Raw genomic sequence first — 23,603 nt, 5'->3', positions numbered from 1 at the left:
TGCTTAAAAAATCATCTCAGTTCAAGGGAAGGAAATACGTAGTGACTGGCAATCGGTCTCCGCTAAAAAGCGAGGCACTTGCGCCGTTGGCACAAGAAATAATCGTCGCCCTCAAGTTTAGGGGCACATACCATAAGGGAGCCGATAGCCCTGCAGAACGGGGCGTAGGCGACGTAAAGCAATACATAAGCATGCCCCAGGGATTCCCAAGAGGGTGGAAGTGTTGCATGATGCCTGTAGTAACCTGACACTTCTCCTTGTAGACAAGTGTCTTTGTATATAATCGTCAACACGATGTATTCGGCAGGCCAGCGTTCTTTTAGACGACATACGTATTCTCACAGAGAAGTTTCACCTTCTGGAGATTACAAATACGGTAGAAAAAAAACACATGGAGAGGTGCTCGAACGGGAATTCTACGAACGCCATAACCTCGTTATTTCCACAGTTACTCAGGTGACCTTACTCTAGTACGGACGCACCATTGTGGCCCTAGCCCCGTACTTGTGAAACCACTTAAAAGAATGAAAACGGCTATAAAAGACGGAATACTTGAGACCATCGGCTACATTACGGCCGATTGTGCGATCGAAATAGCAGCAATCAGCAATGAGATTCCCTTTTTATCCAGCGGAGGGAGAAAACTAAGCCGGTGCGAGTACAGTGAGCCGAACCAGATAAACAACTGATTTACTGGGAGCGGAGGGAGAAGAATAAAAAAAAAATTCTGCTGAGTCTTGGATTGTTACATGTAAGTAATAAATTAGAAGCTAGAATATAGGTACAATGAAAAAACAACCTTGCAAATTATACCTACGCAAGTACGCATGGTTTGCCAATATCATTCCCTTAGACTCATGCTCGCAAAAGTTTCACTCTGCTGTACAGGGAGGATAAGTGGTATACAACGTTTGCTTAAATTTAGTGGAAGGCTAATTGAAACTAGGTGATGATAAATAAAATTTGTTCGAGTCTGTTATTCCCCTTATGAAATGTTGCATACCTGATGATCCTGTGCTTTGTGGAGTTATATTTTAGAGTGTCCTTAATTTTTCACCCAAATCCCGTGGTGCTGTGCAAAATTCTTTCCTATACAAGCGATACACGCAGAGCTGTATGAAGAGAAGAGTGGCATTCGCACACTAACAGAAGAGTACAGCCTAGAATGCCTCACATTGATACATTTTTTACTCACTGTACGTCACCCTTACGTTCATGGCAATGAACACGTTTGCCTACCTGCCTAATGAATTTTCGAGAAGTCTAAATGCTGCCACAGTGGTTATGAAAATATCGTTGTGCCGGCTAATTTCAGATTTGTCCAACACACAAGGAAGCCTGCAACTAATGTTATTGCCACAATTACAAATGGTGTATAAAGAGGAGATAATTATTGCATTCGTACGCACTCTCCCAAGGATTGTCTTGTCCTGCCTGCTGCTCTCACGTGCAACTTAGCACAAGCCACATTCATTTGGCAATGTCGTGTGGTAGTTGTCATAGCTCATGAATGGTTGTTCGCTTAATCCGCTGAGTCGTGTTCGCGTGCTGGGGATTTGAGCGATCGCCATGGGCAGACGACAAGCACGTGGAATGCAACTTCTTTTACGGACGTTGCCGAAGGGAATACAGCATGATAATTACTGCGCAAACATCTTTTTTTAATATATTCTCTCCACCTGCACTGTATCAGATTCTCGGCCACGACCTTTCTCTCGCATCGTTTCTCCACGAGGAAAACGCACAGCTTGCCGAGGCTTGTAGGTGGCACCTGCGCCCCGTATTTTTTGAAAACAGGAAAAATGCGAGCATTATGCCAGAAGTCTAAATTGTGTTTCTGTGATGCCTGGTCGTGTAAAATTCATAGGTATGTGGACAAGAAACAAAAAAGTAAAGAGCGCTTGCGTGGCAACAAGGAGACGATAAAGAGATTTAAAACAAACCGGCAGCTGTGTCCATGGCTTCGCGTTGATACCCGCTATGTCATCAAAACATACAAAGACAAACGAAATAGCAACAACGACGGGCAGCCTTGGCGCGAAATATTGGCTTGCAGTCTACTACAGCTCGACATCGCTCTTCTCTTGCCGAACAATCCTAACTCTGCGGGATCAAATCCCGGCTCTGGCGGCCGCATTTTGATGGGGGGCAAAATACGAAAACAACCGTGTACTTAGATTTAGGTGCACGTTGAAGAACCCCAGGTAGTCGAAATCTCCGGAGTCCTCCACTACGGCGTGCCTCGTAATCATAAATTGGTTTTGGCACGTAAAACCCCATAATTTATTAATCCTAACCCATGGCTTTTTTTTTTAATTGTTCTCTGCACGACAGCTGGGGTTCCACGCATACGTGCCTCTGCGTACCGCCGACTTTAACATTTATGTAGATTAAAAATCACGGAACGAGCCGTACAAGACAGACTTCTGTCCGTCAGTGTGGCAGTAAATGGGCTATCGCTAATGCAAATCCTGACCATTTCTGATGTAAACAATCATTTAAATATATACTACGTTTCATATGTAGAAGGCAACGCTGCGAAGGGTAGAGAGACTTTTCTTACCGCTAGCATCTGGGATGAAGAAACAGTGCGTAACGCATAGAACGAACACGTGGGTACGCGTCCTTTTCTCCACTGTGAAATGACACACTTTCATGCCACCATAGATCACTTATTTATTACATGAAAGGCGTCGGAGACCTGAATGTATTTACCACCACCAAACGAGCGGAGGGACGTGTTTCTGTGGCCACCGGCTACAACGCATCGAATCCTCTTGTGGCCAAAACGTTATTAGCACACGCTAAAAGGACAATTGTACTCAAACGATACATCACTTGAGGTAGACGTGCGTCCACATGTTGTAGCTGTGACACATGAACTAGTTAAAGGGTCGCAGCTGAAGACTTTTTGAAGATATAGCGGTAAATGCGAGAAAAAATGCATGTCGCACCTGTTTGAGGTTTCATATCCATTATTTAAACGTCGTTGCCCACATATTAAAAGTAATTATGGAGTTCTACGTGCAAAGACGGTGAGCTGATTATGAGGCATGCCGTAGTGGGGGACTCGGGTAATGTAGACCACCTGAGGTTCTTTAACGGGCACCTAAGTCGAAGTACAGGGGTTTCAGTTGCAGGTTCACTTGATTCGTCATTCAAAAACCAATGAGTACACAACAAATAGAGCGCAGACGAGGGCCCAAAGTCAATGACTGCAGCGGGACCCTCGGTTCCAAAAATACAAAAAAGATGTGTACAAAACGTGGGTTAAAGCAGCAAATATAAAGTACAAGGAAAACAAATGAATGCGCATAATGCAATACATTGGTAAGACAACAGAAACAAAAAGTACACATATCAGAAAGCATTATTTCACAGAGAACATGTTATAGGACATGAAACTATTTACACAAGGAAATAAAGCGTCTTAACTGATGTTTGAATACATTCAAATATGATGTTAGTTTAAGTGAATGGGGTAGGTCACTCCATATTTTTTATGCTGAAAACGAGGATGCCATTTTCCCATAGTTTGTGTTACATTTAGGTAATAAACAGCTATACTTATGCGCAAGCCTAGTGTTGTTGGTATTAGTGAGTAATTTGTTGTCCACAATATCGTAAGGAAGCTGTTTGTTAAGTAACTTAAAAAAAGAAAACATTTAGATGATACTTAAACAAGCCAGATACAGGTAGCATAAAGTTTGCCTTGAGTAGTGGGAGTGCATTTGAGTAAAAGGAACTGTTGGTGATTATGCGAATAGCCTGGTTCTGTATGTGTTGAATAGACGAGAGGTGGCAGTTATACGTATTTCCCTCAGGAAGCAATACGATAGGTGATATGATTATGAATGAACGCAAAGTAAAAAAATAATAAAACGTGTTCTGAAAAGAACGCACGTGATTTTATGAGAGCTCTTATGCCGAAAGCTGTCTTCTGTTTAATAAACGCAATATGATTAGTAAATTTCAAGTGAGAATCTAATTTTATGCCATGGAACAAAACACAGTCCGCTGCTGGAATAAGGTGAGTGTCTAGAGTTACTCGGGGGAAAACGGCACAATCTTCTGCTTTGTTTTAAATAACATGACCTGACTTTTGAGAGGGTTTAAAATTAAATGATTTAAGTGACACCATTCAACAACTTTCGCTAGCTCATTGTTCAGTTTAATAAGGAGTAACGTTGCTAAAGAGTTATCAGACATGGAAATAGTGGTATCATCAGTATATAAAATGGCATTAGAAAGGTCAAGAACATCGGGTAAGTCGTTAATGTAAATGCAAAACAACAAGGGTCCCAGTATTTAGCCCTGTGGTACCCCTCAATTTACAACTTTCGACTCTGAATAAGCGCCCCCTACACAGACTGTTTGCTCACGGTCATGTAAGTAATCTTTAAGAAAAGTTAAAGCTGGACGTGTTATACCTAAAGATTTTAGCTTGTCCAATAAAATGGTATAATTCACAGTGTCGAAAGCTTTAATAAAATCAAAAAATACTGAGCCAACAAATTCACCATTGTCAATAGAACACCTTATGTAATCGGTTAAGGCAATAAGAGCTACGCTCGTCGAACTGCCATGGCGGAAACCGAATTAGCAAGATTTGAACAACTTAAGCTTTGTTAGGTAACTGTTTATACGTTTCAGAAATAATTTCTCGATAAGTTTACTGATGGAGGACAAAGTAGAGATTGGGCGACAATTAGACGCACGAGATTTATCACCTTGTTTAAACACAGGAATCACTTTTGCCTTCTTAAGCGAACTAGGAAAGGTACTGCCTTTAAAAATTAGATTAATAATTCTGCTTAGTGTTCCCGCAATGCAAGGGGCAAGAAGTTTATGTGATAGGCAGAGACATTATCTATACCAGGGCAAGTGTTTTTTTAGTTTTAAAATAGCAGAACAGGCCTCATCGGCTGTGACGGGAAAAAGAAAGAATGCATGAATGCAACGGTTATATGGATAGGAAGAGGCTATCGGTCTATTGCTGTACATTTCATGGAAGTAATCACTGAATGAGTTAGCTATGCAAGACGAGGCAGTGCAAGTGTCACGTTTATGTCATGTTATGAATGGTTCGGCTAGCCTGGGGTGCATTCGAAAAATCGTTGAAAAGTTGCCATTGTTCCTTAGGATTATTTTTAGCTTTGCAGAATTCTTTCTCATAATAAAGCAGTTTGATTTTTTGAGTAGGTTGTTCAGCATGGTACCGTATCTTTTATAGCGATGTGCTAGATTCACATTGAACAGCTGTTTTTAAGTCTTCCTGTAAAAATTATTTTTTACGCATGCTGGTTCACAAACCTTTTCTTATCCAGGGATTACGTGGGCATTTAAACTTTTTTTTGCATTTCACCGTTGTAGTGCTAGCGAATGCAGCTTTGAAAAATAATGAGCAGAATTTTTCGACTGCCTCGTCAGGATCACATAGAGTACTAATTGATGAGCAGTTGGTACTATTTATTGTATTAACAAAGTTATCCCGGTCGAACCTGGATGGGAAGTAACTAGCGTCGTAGTAAGGTTTTTTCTTTAACAAAGGTAACGAAAATGGGAAGATGATCTGTGATAGACAAGTCAATGACACCCGCACTTGGATATGGTGTGCTATTGCTTTAAGGCGTCATCAAGAAGAGTATTAGTTTCAGAAGCGGAAATCTAGTATGAGAAGTAATTAAAGACTCAAGCCAGAATCCAACAAAACAATCGCTATATGACATTACTGAACTATTATCAGTATCGAGTAAAATGATGTTAATGTCACCAGCTATTAAAATCTGTTTATTTTCATCTGAAGCTTTATGACGAATTGTGGAAAGGTTGTGCAAGAAATCAGGAATAGATGAAGATGGGGAGCGATAGACGCAACCAATGGTTAGACCATTGCGATTACTAGAAGGCGACAGGTTAGTTTCGATCCACACTGAATCACATTTAGATACGCTTAAACGCAGGTCAAGCCTACATTCGTACTTGATTTTCGATTATATGAAGATAGCCGAAACGTATTCGAAATGGAACACCCAAAAACCATAAAAATTACCATCAGAAGAGTCATGCTAAGTTTCGGAAATGCACAAAAATGAAAAGGAATGACCAAGTGAATCAATAAAGGCAGTAAAGCTATCTTGGCTTTGCATAAACTTCGCGCGTTGATGGCTAGTAATGAGTAGTTAGAACAAGTGAGCAACGATTTTGTTTTTACTGTTGAGAGCAATGCCATAGAGGAATGTTGTCAAGAACAGATTACGAAAATGAAAAATGTTGCGATTGATATCTACGTGAAGGTGCGCAGATCTGACTCGGCACTTATTCTGAAGACCCTGCTGTCATCAGTCCTGCGCGCCTTGATATGGCAGTTCTCAGTCCAAAGGTAACGCCATTTCATTTCTTTTTTGAAAGCCAGCGCTTTGCTGAATAGTCGTTTGTTGTCAACGGTCAGGTGTTCATTGCCGTAAATAGCGCTATTCTTGCTTCCTGTCAGACCTATCAGGACGTACGCAAAGTAATTTTCGAGCTTTCCGAAGAAATTCGTTTTTCTTGTCACGCGAACAAAAAAGGGCGACGATGCCTTTTCCTGGTGTCTTGCTGGCGACACGATGAACTGCGTCTATGGTTGTCGATGAAACGGGGCATTCAACAACTTCTGCGATTGCGTTCAACATGACAGCGCATTCTTCGCCCTGTGTACAGGGGATGCCTTTGATTTCAATGTTACTTAACCGGCTGTATTGTTCCATTGCTACAATCCTCCCGGCGAGCGCTTCGTTTTCGGCCCTCAAATCTTTGTTTAAATTTAGCAATTAATTGACAGTTGTCTGCACTTTATCGTACTTGTCATTCATGTGATGCACACTGTCAGCCGGAGATGTAAGATTAGCAAGACCCTGGTCATCAAGCTGTTTTGCCATTTTAGAAGCAAGTTCATCAACGAGGTTATCAAGTTTGTTATTAAGGAGTGATTCAAGTTTCTCAATTTTTTAACCAATGCAGCATTTGAAGGCATGTTATATAGCACAGGCAATAACCAAAGAAACACTAGTGAGCAGCAGCCGCACCCGTACAAAAAAAATTATTGAGAAGGCATTGAAATATTGTTGGTCAATGTTGAGTTTTTTATTGACGAATTATTGAGAGTATGTTGGAGAATTGTTGGGTTGAGTGTTGAGCACTCTTGAATATTGGCCACTGAAATCGAATTGAAACACCATTGGGTACCTCAATGTTGAATAAGTGTTAAGTTACCATTGAAAGTCCATTGTGCTTAGACGGCCCGTTGTGTTTGTTTAGTTGAATGGTTGTTAAGTTGCCATTGATTCTGCGTTGAACTAACGTTGTGGTAGTTCTGTTGACTTGTTGTTGAGTTATTTCCACAGCATTGAAAAGCATATTGTGGCACAGTTGAGATGCCATTGAGATTTTAGAAGTCACCATTGAAATAAGATTGACGTTTCGTTGGGCTAGTGTATTTTTATTCATATATTGAAATTGCTTCGCTGTTCACACTTGCATGCCTCGGTGCCTGCTCGTAAACAAAATCAAAGGAGAGACAGATCAACTTGAAGTACCTTTATTTACACTAAAGATGCGTACACGTGAAACATTATTACAGTACATAAGGCACCACTACATCGAACCTGGAGACATAGGCTAGTACCTACAGCACTCTAGCAGTGTAAATAATCTGAAAAAACCTATACATATGAATCCAATCAAAACGACTACTGTGCTCTTCACTTTCGACTTAAGTTTATGACTAGAAGGCAAAGCGACTCAAAAGGCAGGGCTTAAGCATACCCTTGTAACAACCAACTTTGAACACATGAACACTTGGAGCTGCTTGCATGCGAATACACAAAAGACATCTGAATATGTTACATTAAAATGTTGCGCACACTAACACATCACAGGAAGAGCTACGGCTGACTGTGAGAAGGCAAAATAACCAACTTGAAACAAATTACTTCACGTAAATACATACAACCTTTAGCACACGTCTTTCACCACGATTAAAATTTAATGAAGTACCAAAGTAGACTTGCCTGATCTTTGTCTTCGATATATATATATTTTCATGTTGCCCAATTATTTTATAAAGTAACCTCACTCAACTTAGCTATTATTTGACGAGACATCATTTATAAAGTTGTCGGGCATGATGAACACCTGAATCGTGTTTCTGACAAGCCAGGATTGCTTTCTTCAGAAATAAACTTGTAAAGCTTTTGTGTAATGAAAGCAGCTTATCTCCCTGGCACAAGTCAAGAACCAACAGTACACCATTTGATTATGTTAATTTGGGGTACAGAAGAGTTCGTTAGTGGCATTTCCTCAATTTAGTGAGCTCATTTTCAGGTAATCTTTCTGGACTTGCACAAAGCTAAATAAAGCACTTTTGGGGGCCTTTTTTTCCTATACCCAGCAACTAAGTGCTACCTCAGTCAATAAAGAGATAAGGAAAGGCTAATACCTTGAACGATAAGAGAAAAAATAATTATTTAGCACAGAAAATTGGTAGTAACACATGGCTAACAGAATTCCAAACAGCCAAATAAATGGTCACCTGCACTTTCAGTATCAAGCACCCCAGAAATAGTCATAAAGTATGAGGAAAGGTTCCAATGACTCGACAGCCAGATTGCTGAGACAGTGAAAAACGCCAATAAATGCATATACAAAACACCAATTACCTCAATTTCACAGATAAAATGTTATTAAATAGCACCAGAATTTTGCTGCATAAAATACATAAAGGTTGCATAAAAAGTGGGACAGAGTAGTAACCAGGGTGTCTACCAAGTTGACATTTCTAAATTCCCTGAGTTTTCCAGGTTTTCCCTGAGCACCTTTGCGAAATTCCCTGAATGAGTCAGATCTTTGTTTTATGTCAAGACAGGCTGACACCACGTTGCCCGATGCTGTCACTCTCTAGTAAGCATGCTGAAACAAAAAAAATGACTTAATCCAGTTTGAATAGTAAGGAGTAATATATATTTTATTTAAAAAGAAAACAGAATGAAGGTGTTAGTAAAATGCACAGCGAAAGAAATAGTAAAGCCCATTCCAAATTGAGTCGAACATTTTCAAATACGAATGAAAAGGAGATGCATACAAAAGTAAATATTTTTTTAATATCAGCTATTTCTATCAACTGATAGCAAGCTCATCTGTATGAGGTCCTGAACTTTGTCACAACTAAGGTTCTCTCTCAGCAGCTGGGAAGTCAACCTCAACTGTCCTGACATACTCTGAGCCCGTACACAACATCTCAGTGTTGGGTTTCACTGCGTAAACAATTTATTTTGGTTTGGATGAGGGACACCTGTGTCTCAGCATCAGCCATCACTTAGTTTTTTTAGCTCAAGCTCCTTCAAAAAGGTGGCGGCACCCTTCCTTTCCCGTTAATTCCTCAGTGCGTCGGTCCTTTCTGTTGTCATCCTCCTTCTACCACGCTTTCACCACATGGATCATCTGAAGCATCCTCTTGGTCAGTTGTACAGTCAACATTTCATTTCTTGGACTTCCGAGGGGCCGCAAAAAAAAATGAAAAAAAAACGGGCAGTCTGAAAAAAATTAATGCATGTCTTTAACTGCCTTTAAGGGCTAAAATTACCACAGGCACGACTGAAAAAGCTCTGAAGGCCTGCCAGTACGCTTTTTAGGCATATCAGGGCTTGTACTATGACAGAAGACGACGTGCGCGCATGAGTAATTAAGTAATGTATACTGTGTCCCGCGACAATTACCCCCTTCCCACGCTTGTTATGCTTCACCGCCTAACACTGGTGTACCGAGGCGAAGCTCACTTTCGCAGACTGGCATTACGCAACGCGCTGTGCTCTGCGAGCTTCAAAGCCAATCGCTAGGATTACAAAGGAGGAGTCGGTGCCATTGGTGATAGAGCCAATTCTTTCAATGAAAAACACGGCACCGCACGGCAAGAAGCTTAATAGCGACCATAGAAGCAGCTAGGCCTGACGTTGCCGCGGTGGTGGTTACGGATTTGCCGATTTGCCTGCGAGAGTGCCGGTTCGAGGCGGCGAGATAATCAAAATAGCGGCCGTGGCGGCCTTGATTAATGCCACTTCAGACCTGAAGTCGGGGCAATATACATTGACTATATGGAGTACGTGTTGGTGCCGCAAAACCGTGCAAATTATCGGGCATGTCCGAAAAATCGGGCGTCTAGAAAATCGGTCGTTAACTACTCTGGCAATACATCGTGCCGATGACACGGCGTCAATAATGATTCGTTGCGATTCCTCTGTTACTGGAGCCAGCATTAACACGACTTTCGTTCCCTTTCAATAAAGTTACACCTAATTTTCCCTGATGGAAGCACAAATTCCCTGAGTTTTCCCTGAGTTTTCCAGACTGTTCAAATTCCCTGAGAATTCCCGGTTTTCCCGGTTTTCCCGGTTGGTAGACACCCTGAGTAACTGAAAGACAGAGGGAGCTACAGCACCCACGTTGAAAAAGATTACAAGGAAAATGATATATATGCATATTTAAGTTTACAATTTTCGCTCCAACATATAGAAAAAGAACGCATGCACTTAGAGCATAAAAAGGTTCATGTGCCTGGAGAATGCAGCTCAGTACAAAGAAGCGTCATGAGAACCGAATAGTACATCTTACCTCGAATGCTTGCAACCTACAATCAGGCATGTGCCATGTCATGCCTTGAATGGATGAAATTCATAAATCTTACACACAAAGAGAGTTACCATCACTTTTATTGGCTTCCTCAGGGGACTCCTTGAATTTGAACTAGAAAAATGTACTCAGTGTCAATAACAAAGAGAAGAAAAGACCCTATAGCGTTCTTCCTGAAATAAACAGCGCAAATAACTTCTTGTATCAATTCTATGGACACTTCGCCAATTCTTTGTACATTTATATTTCACAACCACCCAAACAGAGACGAGAAGGATGAATTAAGGTAGGAACACACATGAACACTGACTCAAGTAGAAGTTTATTCGTGAAGACGATGATTTTAAACACACTGGCCAACTTCACAAAGAAAAAGCCATGGATGCGCAGCATACACAGCCCGGCACAACGAAAAAGGACCGAAATACGTCCTGTAGAATAAACATGTGTGTCAAAAACTAACAAAAACATGAAAACTGAAAGGTTTCTCCTGTAAGTGATATTAACGAGAAGTACTGCAGCAACTCTTTCCCACTAAGGGTCACAGAAATCTTGCTTACGAATATTTCTTCGTGATCAATAAATAATGCTTCCATAAGTCCTCTTGTGTTCTGGTCTTTGTCATGAAACAATCGTTCTTTCTGCTCTATACCGCAACACCAGAGGAGTTCCAGAAGCAATATTTATTGATCACAAACGAAACAATTGCATAACCAAGTTATCTGTTGCCCTTAGTGGGAAAAAGTTGTTCTCAAAAGAGTATTTCCCGTTGGGTAGTATCACCTATCGGACAAATCTTTCGCTTTTTCAATAGATTTGACCGATAGTTCTCGTTTTTCACGCACGTTTATTCTACATGACATGGCTTCATATTTTTTTCTTGTCGCACGTGGCTGTTTCTGCCACGTATGCACGGATTTTTACCTTTGTCAAGTTGACCAGTGTGTTTAATACCTTTGTCATAAAAAGCAAACCTTTAGTAGAGCTTGCGCTCGTGTGTGCTCCTACCTATTTCATCGCCCGCCTCTGTTCGTGCTGCTGTTTACAGTACACACGTATCACTTGGTTAGGCTAGTAAACATTCTCACAAACAAAAGTAAATACCTCCCCTCAAAAGGTAGCCCATCCTTTACTACTAAACGCCAGAGCAAATCGAAAGTAAGCCTTCACAGCGTCCATGCGGCAGCTAGTACACCACAGAGCAACACAAAAAATAGTTGAAAATCCCACTTGATGGAGAATGGCAACAGAGATGCGAGCTTGCTAGTGAATCAGCCACATATCAACGGGTGTCTCTTGCACGACGCCAAGGTGCTTTCGGCGTAGAACACTTTAACATCTGGGAATATACTGCATACGTAACCTGTGAGAAGGGAATGTGGACAGAAAATGAGATTGTGCGGGTTAAGAATCTGCCACACACTGCATGTAACTACGCACGAAATAGAAGTACACACTATACTGGCAAGTAAAAATTTGCGACTCTTTACGAGTGCCGTCGAGAAAAGGAAGGAATGGGTTGCTACGGTAAATGTCAGCTAAAACACGCACAGCGATGTTTCACAGTGGGGAAAATATTCCCGGCTCTCTCGCAGAACCAAAGACCACGCGACAGTGCATAGCCCATACCAAACAGATATCGAATCTTTGGGCAGAAGTCCAGTAGAAGGAATGACCTAAACATACGCCGAGCGATGCGAGCGTGAGCGTGCCTGTACGAGTGAGAACATGTACCGCTTCTTTGAAGCTAGCCGCTCCGGCGTGGCTCCGATCATCCCGCGCGATTTGTGTGCAGAACGTCGCGTACACGCCCTTGCGCGTTTTGCGCGGTAGTGTCCGCGCAGTGAGCTAGCTTCATGCACGCGTCATTGTTCACCGCGCAAACGGTGCTCGAGTGCGACGCTTAGCTCGAGGCGACAACGCGCCGATTGGCGCTCCTTTCGCTTCTGGAAACAACACACATTCGGATCGGCCAGAGCAAGTAGAAATAGCTAATACGATTAAGAGACTAGAACACGAAAACAAAGAGTTAAGGCAAACAATCACGCAACTCGTCGAGGAAATCAGACAACTCAAAACGCCACCACCCTCCGACTCTCATCAAACCGAAGCCCCATCAGAAGCCATGGTAGTAGAGGTACCGATCGCGGAATCCACGCGTAATCCGCATAAGAGAAAAGCCGTGACAAACACACATCCATCGGGCACGGACAGTGACATTAAGGAAATCAAGGACCTGCTAGGCGGACTTGCAACTACCATCGCGTCAATGAAGGAAGGACAAGACAAACTTGCGACGACGGTAGGGACCCTCAAGGAAGGTTACGACAGGATAACGTTACAAATCAATCACATGATGGAGACGATCAACATCCATGGGGCAAGGCTCAACGCGCTAGAAATGGCAGACCACCCGTCTGTGACGTCACAGTCTACTCGGGCGTTGCCGCTCGATAGACAAAGCAACAACGTGGCCTCACAAAGGCCACCGCACGCCAACAACAAAGATGGCTGTGCCAACTGAAACGTTTCGCCTTTGGCAATGGAATTGTAGGGGCTACGTCCGCAAAAAGGCCCCCCTGCAACAATACATTCGAGCCAAAAAAGACAAACCCCAAGTCATTCTCCTACAAGAGACAAATACCGCTACACCCTCGCTATCCGGCTATGACGTGACCGCAACGACACCGCAACACAAATGTAGAGGTATCGCCACGTTGTTCAGCAACAAGCTAGCTCACAAGACGCACAAAATTAATCACGACCACAGCAATTGCGAATTCATTCTCACGGAAGTCTTCCCTAGAGCCAAGAACGCCAAGAGCATATTCATCCTAAACGTTTACAGCAGCCCCAAGCACAGAGCACAAAAATTTAGGCAAATACTCCAGCTCGCCCGCAACCGTGCCTTCGACAACCCCATGATCGTGGCCGGGGACTTCAACGCCCCTAACACGGCCTGGGGATACGTCGCCAGCAGTGCCAAGGGGAAGTACTTACTAAACGACGCCGATGAACTTGACCTAACGCTCATCACGAACGCCGCGTACCCCACAAGAACGGGTAACTCGGTCAACCGCGACACAACGCCAGATCTCACTTTCGTCCGCAACGTTCCAAACTATCAGTGGAACAACCTCTTCGAGGATTTGGGCAGCGATCATCACATTGTTGAGACAGCGATTGACACCCCATCCAGAGAACCCAGAAAAATGACGTACGTCGACTGGGACAAGTTCCGCGAGTTCAGACGCGAACGCCGAACAGGCAATGAATCAATTGAACAATGGACGTCGCAACTAAAGGCCGACATTAAGGCGGCCACGAAGGAAATAGAGACAGATCTCCCCGTTCAAAGCATGGACAGCCGACTGGCTCACATGCTCGAAGCCAAACAATCGCTCACCAAGAGATGGAAAGAACAAAGACACAATCGACGGCTGAGGAAAAGAATTTCTTCCCTCAACCGGCTGATTGCAGAATATTGCGCGCAACTATCTAACCAGCAATGGAACGAGGTGTGCGACGCCGCGGGCGGCCGCATCAACAGCCGGACGACGTGGCAACTGCTCAAGCATCTTTTAGACAGAACCAGAACCAAAGCGGACCAGGGTCGTACGCTGAACAGGATCATGCACGAGGAACTCAAAACTACCACTGAAAATGAGCTCATTGACCGTCTCGCCGACAAGTACCTGCCTCTGGCCAAAAATGCTAGAGGCACGACCGCCGAAGCATATCGCGGCAAAGCCAACCCAGAGCTAGATCGGGAATTCTCAACCGAAGAGATACGCACAGCGCTTCAGAACCTAAACAGCAAGTCAGCGCCGGGGCCGGACGGCGTAACTAACAAGGCACTTAGAAACCTCGACGAAACCTCCATCGAAACACTCACAGAGGAAATCAACAAAATCTGGAGGAATGGAGCCCTACCCGAAGATTGGAAAACGGCCCTTATCGTGCTCATCCCAAAGCCTGGCAAGGCGCCCAACATCAATAACCTCAGACCTATCTCGCTGACGTCTTGCGTCGGCAAGGTAGCCGAGCACGCGGTTCTAAACAGGCTCTCGAGGCATCTCGAAGAAACAGATGTCTACCCCGCAGCAATGATCGGCTTTAGACCCGGACTATCCACCCAAGACGCCATGAAGCTCCTCAAGCATGAGATCATTGACGCAGACACGAGAGACGCGAGAGTAATCCTAGGGCTAGACCTCGAAAAGGCATTCGATAACTTATCACATGACTACATACTCGACACGATTTCCAACCTCGACCTCGGCACGAGACTCTACGCTTACACAAAATCGTTCCTGAGCGACAGAACGGCCACCCTCCGTCTAGGGGAAATCAAGTCCCAGAAATACAAACTCGGTGGCAAGGGCACACCGCAAGGTTCAGTCATCTCTCCGACGCTTTTTAATCTTGCGCTAGCCGGCCTAGGCAAGAAACTGGATCTAATCGAGAACGTCAGATACACGATATACGCAGATGACGTAACGCTTTGGGTCCCCGGAGGTAGCCTGGGATCAATTGAAAGCGCTCTGCAGCAAGCGATCGACGCGATCGAGGAATACCTTGCTCCCACCGGCCTGCGGTGTTCGCCTGCGAAGTCGGAGCTCCTCGTCTACAAACCATCGAGAAGCGGTCCCAAGCCAAAGAACGAAATCAGAGACGCACATTCCATTACTCTCAGAACAAAAGACGGAGGAACCATTCCACACGTCAGCAAAATCAGAGTCCTTGGAATGCTCATTGAGAGCAACGGCTCTAACGCCGCGACAGTGGAGAAGATCGTGACGAAGTCGAATAATGCCTTAAATCTCATACGACGCGTGGCAAACAGACAACACGGCCTTAAGGAGGAAAATCTGCTCAAGCTAACACACGCCTTTGCGCTATGCCACTTCACCTACGAGGCGGCCATGCACAGATGGAAGGTAGCGGAGAAAGAAAAACTCAATGTACAACTGAGGAAGCTAGTCAAACTAGCGCTGGGAATCCCCAAGAACACCGAGACAGAGCTCCTGCTGCAACTGGGGGTGCACAATACACTTGAAGAAATCGCCGAAGCTCAAGAACGGGCTCAATGGACAAGACTCTCTGGAACCAAACCAGGTAGAGAAATCCTAGCCAAACTAGGTCATGACACCACAGTAATGGAGAAACTATATCGAAGCGTTCCGACGGACACACGCAACTCCTACACGGTTCGCCCACTCCCACGGAACATGAACCCGGCGCACCATCAACCCAGAAGGCTGGCACGCGGATCGTTCATCCTGCGCGAAATACGTGATAAGAAGATCTTAGCCTGTTTCGTAGACGCGGCACAATACCCGACCAGGAAGGCTTTCGTTGCCACCACGATCAATACGCAAGGTCAAGTCACAAACGCTCTCACAGTCAAGACCCACAAGTCCGAGATATCAGAACAGGTCGCTATCGCACTCGCGCTCACAGACCCGACCACCACCCACGTCTACAGCGATTCACGCTCGGCTGTCAAAGCCTTTCAGAAAGGAGCAATTGCAAGCCAAGCTCTACAAATAATCAACAGATCCGCACCGCTGCAGCATCACACCATCTGCTGGTTCCCGGCACACCTCGGAGATATCGAGGACGCCCCTCGCAATCTCAATGAGATGGCTCACAGGAGCGCGCGAGACCTAACCCTCCGCGACGCCGCCTATTCTGGTCGTGACCATCCCAGCGAGAATCGGGACCCTCCCTCCACATATAACGAGATAACAAAGCACTTTTATCTAGACCGCAGAATATACAGCACACCTCACAATAAGCTCACCAGGCCTCAAGCCCTCACGTTCAGAATGCTTCAAACAAACACGTACCCCACGCAGAACAGACTACATCACTACATGACTGACCTATACAAAACATCATATTGCGAAAATTGCCATAGCACACTAGACGTACATCACTTGCTCTGGCCGTGTGGTCGGACCCACGCAAACAAGGATCAAGACTCCGCCAGGCTACAAGAAGCATTACGCAGCACGGACCTGTCGGAGCAGCTATGGGCCGTCCAGCGAGCCCACGATGCGGCCAGGGAGTTACAACTCCCGGTCCCAACGTGGGAGTAGCCCGCTCTATAGGACCTTGCGTCCCGTAGCTCGCAGGACCTCTCATTAAAGTTATTCAATCCAATCCAACTCAAAGAGGCAGCAGAGAACGGTGGCATGTTTCGGTTATCGCTTATTAAAATTGTACAGTACGCCTTCAACGGCAACCCGCCGCGCTAGATAAAGATGCTTACTGCGGTAGTTTTGGCGGTGATAGACGATAAGGTGAGCCCGTCGGCGGCTGTGTTCTTTGACCACGTCACCACACCTCTGTTCATTTGCGCTGTGTATCCGTGTAGTCACCGCGCGGAAGCTGTGGACTAATCGGTTGGCCGTTCTCCGCAAATCCCAGGGAGGCGAAATATATTTCGCGGTACGCCGCATCATTAGCCGAAACCTAAATCGAGGCGCGCTTAACCGCCACGGCACAAAAGGTGATCACACTAACCGTATGGTATACGATGAGCCACTGCGGAAAAAAAAAATAATTCTGATGTTCCACGTGCCAAACCAACGATCTGATTATGAGGCACGTCGTGGTTGGGGACTCCGTATTAATTTTGACTTCCTGGAAATTTTTATGTGCGTACAATGCACAATGCACGAGCATTTTTGCATTCCGCTCCTTTGGAATGCGGCCGCTGCAGGGATCGTATCCACGACCTCGAGCCCCAAATTGCCACGGCGGCCGCCATAGTTACGAAATGCGTAAGCGTGACGTGCAACACCGCCTTCCGGTACGAGTGTGGTTAAAGAAAGTGAACCGTTTGCTTAACATGTCACGCTCGTCAATGTCAAAATAGAAAAGAAGGCTACGTGTCCAAGAAAACGAGATTACTTACCTATCTTCAGAAGTGCGGCTGCGACTGTCTCGGGGTGCCTTCTCTCCAACAGGCATCATGGCCTCTGGCGCGCAACTCATCAAAACCGTCAGGCTCGCACATTAGTAGAAGACTAGTTGTTGGGTGAGCCAACCACTTCACCAGATAAACGTCCCACTTATCGTCGTTAAAGCATTTCACTGAAATGTGCGTCATGATGTCCGAAAAGAAAATCCTTTCATCAAGAAGCACGAGGCGTGAACCACCGCACAACTGCAACCGAATAACTGAGTCCGACAGCCGTTCACTGCTTCACATGGCTTCACAATCGTATTCAGTTATAAAAACCTTTCAAACACAAAATAATGGCACTTAAGAACCACTAATTGATTAGCAATAATTTTTCATCAACGAACCTTCGTAAATTTTTAAGAACTACCTAATTTATAGCGTAAACAAAAAATACTGCGACCAGAAAATGCGAATACGAAACTAGCGGTAACCATGTGTACTGTTGCAAAAGTGTGCGCAAAACGAAGCTCGGTTGCGCCCGTTTGCGCGCACACATACACACCCGAACGCTAACTTAACGTTTGTCGCGCTACCTAGAAATAAAAATTACTACTAGTTTTGCTATTTTTACAAAAATAAAGCTTTTAAAATAGTTCGCAGGATCTTTGCAGATGACGAGGTGACAAGTAAGCTACAATAAGAGTCCGTTACCTGTATTTCTTTCATTTCCCTTTGGTGTTCTTAACTGAACATACGAGACCTGCAGGCTTGGAACATAAAACGACCGTTCGGCGAGGCTCAAATAAATCGCGTGCTTCTTGCAAGGCGAGAAACGGGAGCAGCCGCAGATACAGCGATTAGCTGTGATACTGTTGTGGCTGTTGCTGAATCTGAAGCTCTTTGAAGTCAATGGTTATAGCGGCTGCGCGCTGCGATCTCAAAGCGCGTTCATTCTTTGATCTCTAGTACCACGGACATTGGACAAAAAACTGTATTTGCTTTACGGACAGAGGGTACGTCGCAGGAAATTCGAAGACCTCACCCGTGTATGTTTTTAGCGTGTGCGCGCTTGCATCCTACGGTTCCCACAGTGCGTCCGATGCTCGAAGGTAGCTTCGTCGCCTGTCGGCACCTGTCTTATCGCCGGCCGCGCTGCCGCCGTGTCTACTTTTGGGGAACTCCACATGCGCGTAGTCACCGTGTTTGCAAGTGAATTTCGCATTCTTCTGCTCCCCGAAACGTGCTCATTTCGGGTCGTACCAATCGTTATGTCATCCAGTGTATGTTAAAACGACGATGGCATTTGTACACCGGCGAAGAAATAAATCGTTATGAACTTGGGCGGTCATGAATCTAATCTAACGTTGCGGTTTTTACGTAGCGAAAATGGCTACGAAAGTGGGGCGGTCCCGGAGTTAGGCGCTTCAAAGTGCCAGCTGTAGCGACAGCACCAGGAAGTGGCACGCGGCGCACACGCCAAGCAATTCAGAGCTTACTGGCTTTCGAATGAGAGGAATATGCGCGCGCTCGTGGCCTATTGGTTAGAGTACCGGGCTCGACGGCCGACGTTCGATTCCACCCCATCGGTCACACATAATTTTCTATTTATGAAAGCGAGGCGAAAGAAGGACCTACCTGCCGCAAAGTGACAGGAATGAGGTTGGAACGCATCGCAAAACATGTTTGGATGTCTTCATATGCGATTTCTAATTATTGTATACTGGACTCAACTGCTACACAACAAAAGAACAACTAGAAAAATCAACACAAAGTACCCAATAAATTGTTTATTGGGAACACTCAACGGTAATATCGTTGTGCAAGGATTGAGTGAACTCAATCGCTCTTGAAAATTTGTTGAAGTCCGTTGTTTCAACAATTCCCCAACAATATATCAATGGTTAATCAACACTCATTTTTGTACGGGCAGGCAGAAGCACAAAACGGGAAGAAATAACATAAAAATACCAACCTGCAGTGGAAAGGTAGATATATATTCAAAAGACGTCCTAATTCCAGTGACTGCCGCTCACAAGTGGACCGAGTGTCTCAGCGGTTCCTTTTATACCCCTACAAGCCAGGCAGCGCAGGCGCAGTGGGGCTGAGGGGGAGGCGCAATGAGGCGGCACGTTCAGGCAGGAGAGCCGCAGTCGAGAGTCCCGTAGATCCTTTTTGTCGCCCTGAGGCCAGGCAACGCAGGTGTAGTGGCTCCTAGGGGGAAGCGCAGTTAGGCAGCACGTGCAAACAGGAGTGCAGCTGCACGCAGAAGAAGGCTGCGCAAGACGGTGACAGCAGGGACCACGCAGTCGTCAGCACTGCAGTGGAAACGTAGATAGATATTCAAAAGATTTCCCAATTCCAGCGACTGCCGCTCACAAGTGCCGCATTTCACCCCCATAGAAATGTGGCCACCATGGCCGGAATTCCACTCCGCGACCTTGTGCTTAGCAGCCCAATACCCATAGCCGCTAAGCAACCGCGGCGGGTGATTCACCACATCGCAAAGTGCTGTTCAGAAGCTCACTCGGCAGAAGCTCCACCTCTTCGAGCAGCGAAGAGCAAGTGACGGTTGTTCTGAGGGGACCACCGTGAGTTGCACTATATAAATGTCGGCTGATCTATTTGTGAACGTGTGTATGCATACATTCACTTTTTTTTTCTCTTTCCTTTTTGAAGCCCATAATGATTGCGCTACAAAACAACTGTACTCAGAAATTCGCGCAGGGAAACCTCTGTGCCCGCACTGCGTCTCTAGGCTTCGCAGCGTTGCCTGCTTCGTGTCAAACGAAGTGTAGATAATTGAAGGTGGCACATTAGCTGCTTAGCACGGACGTTAACTCGCGCCTACGGTGTGTCGCTAGAGTAAGTGCACATATGAGTGCATGTCATTATGTCAATACCACTAATTGCAGGCGTCTAGTAGTGAAAGTAATAAAATGGTCGCGAGAAATTCCTAGAATACTGGAGCGTACATTGAATCACAGATTGAAAAGTGTCCTACACAGTTCACTAGCAAGAAATAAAACAAAGCTATCAAACAAAACAAGCAAGTGCGCAACTGCCATTCCTTCGTATAGACGGTACACATATACGAGCGTCAAGCCGTTAATTAAAAGACATGCAATCAATGCAAAGCCGATCGTGTGTGACAAGACTTCCGTGTGGCATACGAGTAGCTACTTGCATGAGAATAATCTGGTGCTTTGTATCCCACGTACATGGCTTGCTAACAAAACAGCCTTTCTTGCTTAAGGGGAAGCTTTAGCTTGCGCCAAACTTCGACGCGGCCTATTCAAATACATCTTAAACGCAAGAACGTTTTTCTGAGATAACCCCTAGACCAATTTTAATGAAATGTGCTGTAATTGAGAGAGAAAGCTAAAATATAGTGACTGCTGGAAGAAAAATGTTCGTTTAGGGCCTGAATTTTTTTAACAGATTTTTCAAAATTTCGACAGTTTGAAAAAAAAAACATAGAAGCACGAAGTTTACAAATAATAGCTCTGCAACGAAAACAGATATCGTGGTTCTGTAAACGGCGTCCATTAGATCATTCAAAGTGGACAAATTTGATATGTCAACCTATAAGTTATATGAATTTGTTACGTTCTGTACAAGGGGCCTGCAAAAGTTATATTTTCATATTGCTAATTTTTTCAGTGATTCATGCGTAACATATCAATTTTTTCCGCTTTAGATGTACTATAAGATGAAATTCACAGAATTGTGATATCATTTTCTTATTACTGACTTACAAAGTTGTAAATTTGATTGTTTCGTTTTCTGAAAATTTTCACTTTTTTTACTTATTTTGGATCAAAAATTGACTATGTAAATCGAAAATTCGAAACCAAAAGTCAGTATAAGTTTTTCTTTTAGACGCAAGAAACCTCGTCAAACTTAGCGCAGTGGTTGCGGAGAAAGACTAATTCTGCTTTTACATGTATTTAGATAGGAGCACTTGGCCTAAAGTTTCCTCCTAAGACCATGCAATAAGCCTCTGATATATTAATGGCTTCAGCAACCCTGACGTTCTGCGAAAGTCAAGAAGAATTCAAGAACATGGCGCCGTGAGATTTTATGGAGGGGTATTCAAGTACTAAGCGTGTGCGTGCTCAACTATAGTTTTCTATGCAGAAAGTTTTTTTTATGCTTGCGCAATTGGCAATTGCGTAAAGTTGATAAAATTAAAATAAGTTTGCTATCACTTCAGTGTTCAGAGCTGGTTTCTTAACGCAATAAGGTACAGAGAGGTTTTAGTATGGCGAAGTGCGAGAAGACCTGCTCAGGGGCAGGGACGCAGATGAATAAATTGAACACATTGAAACACTTCGAAGCATTACACGTCAGCGCAACTCGAACCACATGTGTCATGGGCGGAAAAAACATGCGCACATCCACAACACTCGAAGAAACCTTGACACGTGCGGTTCAAAACAGCTCCATGTGAGCAATATAATCGACAACAGGGCAAGGTTACATGCAGGCGCACTGGTATATAACTTCCCATTTGATGTTGACCCGCCCACTTCAATACAGCAACGGTAACTGAGTGCTAATTCCTCATTTGCCGCTCTATCTTGCTGCAGCAATCGGTTACCCACATTCATGGCGTTATTATGGCTTTCGATCGCGCTTCTTCTTCAGTCGTCGGAAGGACGCTCGTCTGGTTCAACCACAAGTAAGATGAATACACGTTGATCAGGTTTATTACACACACACCTATCTCTAACGAGACAGGTGGTTTACTAGCGCAACAGCCGAAAGTATTCCTATTTAACTCGCTAACTAGCTGGCACCAGCAACGTCAACCGTTCTCTGAGCCCGGCGAACAGACGTGCAATGCAACCTTGTAAGTTAAGATGTGTTTTAATAGAAAAATTTCTCACTCTGCTATTAGGCACACAAGTTCTCCTAAAGCTGGTTGATATCTCAAATGCTTCTGCGCAATGCGTTCACTCGTGTGGCCCATTATTTTGTTTACTTTTATACTTCAATTCTTACAGATTATACCATTTCACAAATCACACCTTACTTTTGAATTTTCCACTATTTCGCTTACTAAATAACACCATTCACATCAATACGTACTTGTATAGTTAGGTGGCACGAAGTTATATCCTGCTCCTCTTTACATTCCTTTCTATTTCCCTACAGATACTGGGAATTCGGACTTACACATATCCATATATCTGCTGGAAAGGGTTCATGGTCCTAAATGTTCCGAGCTAAAACGCTTGCTTTGTACGCCAGTGCAATTCTTATTCCAACGTTTTCTACGAAAAATGATTTCTTGTTAGCGAAGGTCTTTTACCTAACCCATGTTGTGCACAGCACATGACTTGAATTTACTTAATGCATGGACAGCACCATATATGGAGCAAACCTTGTTACTGCTACATACCTCAGCACACATTGTGGCCTTTATTAGGTTTGAGGTTAGTGAATAGACCATCGTCATTATTGTAGCAAACTTGGCCGGATGCACTTTTTGTTGAGCAAAACAAGAAATTAAAGCGGACCACATAGACGACAGGCATACAAAACGGCGCTGGATGGGGGCATGGTGAAATCATCCGGTCTACTCCTCCTTCCTGTGGCACACCTATTCTCCCCTTGTGTTGCTGGTTCCTAATTTAACTAATGGGAGTAAAGTTCACCTACCTCGAGTATCTACTTTGTTTATAAAGCTCTCACGCATGTCAAGCCTAACAGGCTCCTGGTATTTAACAAGTTTGCTTCCCTGTACAGTCTTACGGACCAGTGACTTATCTTCATCCTAATGTTTACCTTATGCGAGCACATTGCTTGGCTGACCAGTTTATTTGTGTTGTAATTTACAACGTGCTATCTGATATCAACGTACTATCAACAAGTCTTAATTAAGCGCTTTTGCTATGGTTTCGTTTCTGCAGGTGGTTGCATTAATATAACCTTCAACAATGTGTTCGATATCGGAGATGTAAGTGCTCGCCTTCTCTATTCGCTTTTGAACAGAAACCGGCGTGTTAGGTATATGCCA

The 23,603-nt window shown here is 44.3% G+C and overlaps 1 protein-coding gene across 1 annotated transcript in view; it reads left to right on the top strand.

The window, feature by feature from the left end:
* The window catches only part of LOC135916833 (uncharacterized), a 166,042-nt gene that overhangs the window by 97,809 nt on the left and 44,630 nt on the right, over nt 1-23,603 (top strand). Inside the window, exon 8 of the mRNA XM_070522027.1 lies at nt 23,497-23,543. Within this exon, the coding sequence (XP_070378128.1) occupies nt 23,497-23,543 (47 nt within the window). The remainder of the gene's footprint in view (nt 1-23,496; nt 23,544-23,603) is intronic.

This window comes from Dermacentor albipictus, chromosome 7, assembly GCF_038994185.2.
Source record: "Dermacentor albipictus isolate Rhodes 1998 colony chromosome 7, USDA_Dalb.pri_finalv2, whole genome shotgun sequence".
In the NCBI taxonomy this organism is placed as follows: Eukaryota; Metazoa; Arthropoda; class Arachnida; order Ixodida; family Ixodidae; genus Dermacentor; species Dermacentor albipictus.
The sequence above is the reverse complement of the archived record's forward strand: the minus strand, read 5'-3'. Positions and strand labels throughout refer to the sequence as shown.